An 8,330-nucleotide genomic window follows, 5' to 3' on the forward strand; every position below is an offset into this window, starting at 1 on the left:
GCACAAAGAACTTGTATGGAGATTTTTTCCCTGACCTTCTTTTTTCTGTAAATGAAGGGTGCACACTATTGCTGAAAAACACAATCACTACTTAACAGTCAGATGTCCGTATGCACAAAGGCACAGATCCCTAAACAAGGCCATATCTGCAGATTAAACTTTTTTTGTAAAAGCATTTTTTAAATTTGAACTAGCACCTCATGACTACACGCTATGTACGAGAAGCTGCAAAAGACACAGGCGCAAGTGGAATGTACAAAACATGGTGACATTTTTTTAAGTAAATATAATGTGCGATATATTGTGTCACCAAAAATGATTGAGGTCATGTACATATATTGCGCGATAAGTCGATATATTGATTATTGCGACAGGCCTAAATGTAACTAGCGTAACTTGGTTACGTACTACGTAAATGCATATTTTTCGACCAAAACATCTGAAAATGTCATAAAAATATATCTTTTGCGTATCTAGATCTTAATAGTTACGTAATTTGCGTAACTTTTGTGTATCTAGATTTCAATAGTTACGTAACTTGTGTAACTTTTGTGTATATCTAGATTTCAAAAGTTACGTAACTTGCATAACTTTTGTGTATCTAGATTTCAATAGTTACGTAACTTGCGTAACTTTTGCGTATCTAGATTTCAATAGTTACGTAACTTGCATAACTTTCAGTAACAGATTACATGAATGCATTCTTATTTGCATATCTACCTTTCAATAGTTATGTAACTTAAGTAACTCATTGTTTCAGACTATGTAAATGCATTCTCTTTTGCGTATCTATGCTTCAATAGTTGCATAACTTGCGTAACTCATTGTTTCAGACTACGTAAATGCATTCTCTTTTGCGTATCTATGCTTCAATAGTTGCATAACTTGCGTAACTCATTGTTTCAGACTACGTAAATGCATTCTCTTTTGCGTATCTATGCTTCAATAGTTGCATAACTTGCGTAACTCATTGTTTCAGACTACGTAAATGCATTCTCTTTTGCGTATCTCTATTTTAATAGTTACTTTACTTGCGTAACTTGTTATGGACTACGTCATAAATGCATATTTTTTTCGGGGGGAAAAAAAAGAGTAATGTTTAAAATAACTCTTGCTTATCTATATTTCAGTAATCACGTAACTTGTGTACCTATAAATCATGAACCTATGGTTACGGACTACGTTAATTGTTCTCTTTTGTGTATATAGATTTAAATAGTTAGGCAACTCGCATATTTTATAGGTATGGACAAAGTAAATTCATTCTCTTTTTTTGTATCTACATTTCAGTAGTTACGTAACTTGCAAAATTTACCGTTACGGACTATGCAAATGAATACTCTTTTCCGTATCTAGATTTCAATAGTTATGTAACTTGCATAAATTGCAGTCTACTTAAATGCATTCTCTTTTGCGGACCTATATTTCGATAATTACATAACTTGCATAACACATAGTTTTAGACTATGTAAATGCATATTTTAATATTAATGTTTACATGATTTCTCAATTATTTTTATGACATCAGTGACTAATTAATAAGCTGATATTTTGACTATATATCTTAAAATTACAAATCCTGTGGTGGAGCCTTCGTAAACGTATCATAAGTATTAATGAGTTTGTGAATCCGCATTCGAGAAATGGTTATGACTCTGTCTCAGCATGACATTTTTGATACTCGTGTTTAATAATACTCGTTTTAGATCTTAAAAAGACATAGCCTTTGTTTGGTTACCAAATTGAGTCCGAAATTTGCCTATGAATAAAATCACTTGAATTTTAATTATGTAGATTGGCATTAGCCTGTAGGCTTAACTGATTGGTCGAGATCAATATTTAGGCACTTACTCAGGTGACTAATTAACGAATACTACTATGGGAAATGGACATTAATTAGGTTACATGACCGCACACTCCAGGAAGGTTATGAAGCACCGTCAGACATCGTTAATATTCATGTGGCAAGCCTTTGGCATTGTAGAAATCGTAATTTTGCCCAACCCGCTACATTTTTACAATTTTAACTTAAATTTGTTAGTGACAAACCAGTAATTTTGACATCACAAGTTGAAATAAACATCAAGCTGTCAACTAAATCAGCAGTGTGTGTTTTTATCTCATAGGTGGTGATTTTCGGTCTTGCTTCTGAGGATAATGTCTGAATCTTCTCTGGACACCAGAAGTTGTGACGTTATGAAGGTTCTGGAGAGTGACGCGCCGCACATGGCCGAACCGCCCGCGTCCCTCAACGACCCCCAACACGCGCCCCAGAATAACGGCACACACGCCCAGGAGTGTGTGACAGACCAAAGCTCCTCCCATCAAACTCCGGTAAACCTAGTAACAGCAGTGATGCAATATGTGTAATGTAGTCCAAAGCCAACAGAAAATGAGATTGTAACCTCTTGCTAATTGCTTATTATGGGATGGTAGTATGCTGTTGCCGCGGTTTCCATTTTCCTAATGTCTCCGCTTAAAGATAGAGATAAGACAACGAGATGAGTAGAATCAGCCAGTCAGATCCAAGCTGGCGTGTGATTGGCTAATGCCAAGAAAGAGAGGGAGGACAGTTAATCTGCACCTGAAATCCTGCTGGTTTATCTGCAAACACCTGATATTTTACTGGTAAATCTGCAGAGTGTGAGTGTGCGTGTGTGCGTGTGTGCGTGTGTGCGTGTGTGCGCGTGTGTGTGTGTGTGCGCGCGTGTGCGCGCGTGTGACTTTGCCACCATCTGCTCTTGGTGCATTGAGAAAGGGCAGTGGCCAGGTGCATTGAAACACATGCTGATCTCAGCTCTATTCCTCGCTCATTGTTCATTTCTCTCTCCTCTCCTGCACAATTAGCTGCTTCACTGGTGCACAAACTCCTTTAACGATATATATTACCTGCGATAATGCGCAACGCAACTTTTTGACCTTCTGGATTTGACAAAATTTTCCAGGACTGTGCGATACATCAAATTATTTAATATAAAAGGAACATTATATCTACATTATACATGTCTTTACATACATATACACATATGTGTGTGTGTGTGTGTGTGTGTATATATGTAGATTATATAAAGATTCGTTTGTGTCATTACACAAAAATGTTCACCTTTATTTTACATGTTGTAAAATATTTGAGTACAAATATACATAGGTAAATATGGCTGTTTATTGTTAATATGTATTGTTATATCACTGCATATAAGTGAAACATTTGACTTTTTTTAGATTTTGAGTTGCAAGTTTGATTGAAATTATGGTTCTCTTATTGCAAAAAAATAACCTTTTTATATTTCACATCAAATACATAAATGTATCTCTATATATTTTATATATTTAATGATATATTTATCTATGATGTATATAATATTGTAGATTTATACTATATACTTAATTTATGTTATAGTTAATACAAAAGCAATGTAAATTTTAAATTGCATTATTTATATTTATACATTTTTAAGCATTTCTTACGTTATGACAAACAAATGTGCATTTTCCTCCCTTTTTTCTGATTACCAACAGCTCGGCCAATCAGTACAGACTATTAAACGGTCCAAGGTACGGTATGATCACAGCATGAATTGGTTTGCTTTTTTTTTTTTTTTTTTGTTCGGTTGTTTTTTTTTTTTTTTCCTGCACCCTTTGTGCCTTTCGCGAACATTTCTTACGTTATGACAAACAAATGTGCATTTTCCTCCCTTTTTTCTGATTACCAACAGCTCGGCCAATCAGTACAGACTATTAAACGGGCCAAGGTACGGTATGATCACAGCATGAATTGGTTTTCTTTTTTTTTTTTTTTTTGGATCAGTTGTTTGTGTTTTGTTTGCCTGCACTCTGTGTGCCTTGCGCGAAAAAGAGAGAGTTTGTCAGTGCATTGTGGGAATATAAGCCCCTGCTCGAGTCAGTAAAGAATAATAAATGTGCTTCGGGGGGAGTGCTGCGTTTAGCACTTCTGCAGCATGTACCGAGATGCTGGGGGTTTGTAAGACCCGAGCTCCGCCTCCGGAGTTTTTCCCACCTACAGTGGCAAATTCTGCTCTGCTCTTGATGCGTTTCATCACTGCATTTTAAACAGCCGAACTGTTTTTTGCGATTATGTTGAGTACGTTGTTTATTGTTGTTGTTTTGACATTGCCTGCAAGAAACTTGTGTTTATTATCATTTCTAAAAATAATAATTTGCATATGAAAAACTGTCAAGCTGCTTGTTTGTTGTTTGTTTTGTGTTGTTCGTACTTTGAGATTTTCAGACTTTCAGGGGTGTCGGATCTTTACGTAAGCGTCCGTTTTAATAAACACGCTTCTAATTAACGATCTAATCGCAAACCCCTCCCTGAGCTCTGAAAAGTCTCCTGAGATGCTGCAGAATGGTGCTTGTGTATTTTTAGTTGCGTTGTTGGACGTTCTTTTGTGATTGAGTGCCAGACGTTTTGGTAACCATGGTTACTCTCCTCCAGTCCAACGGCAAGTTAAAGTTAGTCCGCAGCTTGGCGGTGTGTGAGGAACCGTCTCCGCCTCCGCTCGGAGAACTGACGCACGAACAGGTAAACTTGTGTGTGTGTGGGTGTGTGTACGGACTAGCATACTACTTACTTTTTAGGTTATGCGACTTACTAATTCACAAACTGTTTAAAATAAAAATAGTACATTTGCGATTGCGATCCTCTTAATGGTTTTTGAAAGAAGTCTCTTTTCTGATCATCAAGGTTGCATTTATTTGATATAAAATACAGTAAAAACTGTAATATTGTGAAATATTATTGCAGTTTTAATTAACTCTTTTTCTATTTTGATATATTTTAAAATGTAATTTATGTTCAAAGCTGAATTTTCAGCATCATTACTCTAGTCTTCAGTGCCACATGGTGCTTCAGAAATCATTCTAATATACCTATTTATTATCAATTATGAAAACAGTTGTGCCATTTCATATTTTTGTGGAAACTCTGAAAAACTACTATTTATTGGTACAATTTTTTAAAATTATTTTATTGAGCAAGGATGCATTAAAGTGACCAAAAGTGACAATGACGACATTTATAATGTTACAAAAGATTTCTATTTCAAATAAATAATGTTTTGAACTTTCTATTCATCAAAGAATCATGAGGGGAAAAATGTATTATGATGTATGAACAAAAATAAGCTGTAATAAGAACCATTATTAATAACTGAGTTTATGGTTCCTCTAACTACCAAAAAGTAACTTTTTATATTATCTAAATTTCTATAATTTCTCATTTCTGTTACACAAATTAATGTTTAATATTTTTTTATTAATTTATGCTTAATATATAAAATAATACTATATAATACTAATTAATATATAAAATATTTAATCTAACTGATTTGTACCTTCTCATTTTTAATTTATCCATTTAAATCTAATTTTTATATGTAAATGTAATTGTCATTTATTTTTGTAATCATATTATATATACATTGTCAAAAAAAACATGATCCAAATGTCCTTTCTTTTTGGCTGATTAACAACAGCTCACTTACAGTGTTACAAAAGATCTCTATTACAAATAAATACTGTTTGAATTCTCTGTTCATCAAGGCAGAATGTATGGTTTGCGCACTAAAAAAGGAGTACCAATAATAATTGACCAGCAAATCAGCATATTAGAATAATTTCTGAAGGATCATGTGATATTAAAAACTGGAGTAATGATGCTGAAAATTCAGCTTTGAATCGCAGCAATAAATTACATTTTAAAATATATGAAAATAGAAAACAAATATTTTAAATTGTAAAAATATTTCACAATATTACAGTTTTTACTGTATTTTTCATCAAATAAATGGAGCCTTGGTGGGCAGAAGAGGCTTCTTTCAGAAACATCAAACCGATTAACCGTTGTCCTTGCAGCCCACAGTAATAACGCTGTCAAAACATCAGCACTGCTCATAGTTGTAAAGATGCTTGCGTGTGTTGGAAGTGGGTTTTGCGCGTGTGCGCGTTTAATAGAGCTGTGCGTTTATTAAAGGTGCTCGTGTGCACGCACGCAGCGCAGGATTGCATTCATCCATCATCTATACCAAATACAATTTTCCTGTGTCAGCTGCCGAGCGCAGTGGATTGCTGTAATTGCCTGTTCTTATCCGAACCCCATTTTTGTTGTATTTATTAGGTTAGTCTGCAGCTCAGAGCCGCTATTAGGAAGCCCAGAGCTCGCCGCGGGCGGTCAGCACCATCAGCTCTTTCTATATGAGGCTGCAACTTTATTTGCGCGTTTGATTATTTCGTAGGGAGGTTATTGAGGGTGATTTGCAAAAAAGGTGTTTTGTAAAAAGGGTTTTGCAATACAGTCGCATATTGATACGTCACGATTCTTTTTTTCACAATGTAACATCAATACTTTAGGTTTCAACTAGGGACGTAACGATTCACTCAACCAAGGTTATTATAGTTTAGAATTTTTAAATTTGTTTTATTTTAATATCGTTTTCAAATTTGCTATACAATTCAGTTTGGTTTTTATTAGTTTCATTAATATTGTTGTTCGTTTTAGTTTTTATTTTGTGAACACGTTTTTATATAGTTTAGTTTCAGTTTTAGTTTCAGTTTTAATTAAAGGTTAGCAGAATTAACAGATCACTTCCAGAGCGCAGGCCAAAGAAAGACTTAGGCATAATTTAGCCTTAGTGAAGCAAATGTCTAGCGACACAAAATTAACACATGCTGAGATTGATTAAATGGTAAAAGTATACAAATATACGCCAAAATTAATGTCAAGACTTTTTACTAAATAAATCTACACAAGTTGTACTTAATGTCATATCTAATGTATTGAGATATTTAATATGACAATAAATGTAGCCTAATTTGGTTATGATGGTTAGATGTCTTTTTTCGTTTTTAACAATATTGTAACTGTCGTGTCTTGCTCACTTTTCCGTGAACAACTGCGCATAAATCATAACTGGGACTAATGAAATTCAATAATAATGGCAATCGCATTAAGGCTCATATTTTAATATGTTCTTTTCATTTATTAAGAATTATAAGCGTGTTTATGATGTGATTTATGCACACATTTATGATGTGCGTGTCTGTTTTTCTTCAGAGCACCAACTTAGAATGCCTAATTTTGGTTTGATTGCTTGTGTTACATGAGAAAATTAAATCTATTACATCATGTAGGCAAAATTATTTATGCGGTTCGCGACTCGCAGTCTTTGTCAAACGGGTCTGGTCTGGTACATAATTAAATGAGTGCTGCTGTTGGATAACGGGTCGAGTGTTCTGTTAAGTACTGCTGGTGCACATTTACCAAACAGGACCCATGCAGGACTCTACTTTAAACTGCTTTGCGTCTCTCCATAAGATAACCTCACGTCCGCAATGCGCCGTTTACAGGTATTTCCCTAAACCCCCGGTGCCACACAGCTCATATATTTTTCCGCCAAGGGATGAGAACGTAATGATTACGAAAACGATTGTTTATTTTTGATGATTATTATTTTATTTCAGTTAGTTTTTCAATAACTGTTGTTAGTTTCGTTTCGGTTTAGTTTTTCAATTATTTTGTCGTTTTTATTTTATTTCAGTTTGCGAAATTGTTTTTTCATCAATCGTTTTCGTCTTAGTTTTCGTTTTCGTTTACGAAAATAACCTTGCACTCAACTCACGATTCGATTCGATTCACGATTTTTTTTTAACAATGAGATTTAAGACAAATTATAAATTAAATGTGTCCTTTTATTATTGCTTGGACAAAATACTGCACATTTCTTTGTGAAATTGAAATATAACACTATAATAATATAGCATGTAAATTATTGAACTTTTGTTGGTTTTGATTGCTTCTATTGTCTTCATTTGTAAGTCGCTTTGGATAAAAGCGTCTGCTAAATACCAAAATTGAATTGAATGTAAATATAATGTAAATGTAAATAACAAAACTAAATTTAAATTTTAAAACAAGCCCCAAATCAAATAAATAAGTAACACAAATAAAAGAAATCTCTTCATATAAACAAAATAAGTCTTTGTCTGTGCTCTTTCCATTTAAAATTAGAGGCAACCAAAATACATTACATTACAAATGACATTGTATAATTTCGAAATTTTAAGCAAAAACAGAATGGTTTGACTTCAGTTTTGTGAAACTATGCATAAAAAATATCTGCATGAAACAGCGGACGAGCTGAATGAGATGCAGACTCATTCTCTGCCAGCAGGCACTTAAAGCGTTTCCTTGGTTTCCGCTGCAAGCAAAGCAGCGCTGCACTTATGAACTTTAATATGCATTATACAGAGGCAAGATGAAAAGAAAAACTACCATCTAAACTTTTCTAAAGACAGTAAGTTCCCCTCAGACA

At 34.1% G+C, this 8,330-nt stretch overlaps 1 protein-coding gene across 9 annotated transcripts in view; it reads left to right on the plus strand.

Moving 5' to 3' along the window:
• The window catches only part of r3hdm1 (R3H domain containing 1), a 55,136-nt gene that overhangs the window by 15,580 nt on the left and 31,226 nt on the right, over positions 1 to 8,330 (plus strand). For 7 of the 9 annotated variants that reach the window (XM_016274530.1, XM_016274529.1, XM_016274536.1 and 4 more), the window contains exons 2-4: positions 2,127 to 2,334; positions 3,520 to 3,555; positions 4,457 to 4,543. In XM_016274530.1, the coding sequence (XP_016130016.1) occupies positions 2,158 to 2,334; positions 3,520 to 3,555; positions 4,457 to 4,543 (300 nt within the window). In that variant the 5' untranslated portion in view covers positions 2,127 to 2,157. The remainder of the gene's footprint in view (positions 1 to 2,126; positions 2,335 to 3,519; positions 3,556 to 4,456; positions 4,544 to 8,330) is intronic. The other 2 variants (XM_016274532.1, XM_016274533.1) reach the window with 2 other exon arrangements.

Source organism: Sinocyclocheilus grahami, unplaced genomic scaffold, assembly GCF_001515645.1.
Source record: "Sinocyclocheilus grahami isolate Dianchi unplaced genomic scaffold, SAMN03320097.WGS_v1.1 scaffold87.1, whole genome shotgun sequence".
NCBI lineage: Eukaryota > Metazoa > Chordata > Actinopteri > Cypriniformes > Cyprinidae > Sinocyclocheilus > Sinocyclocheilus grahami.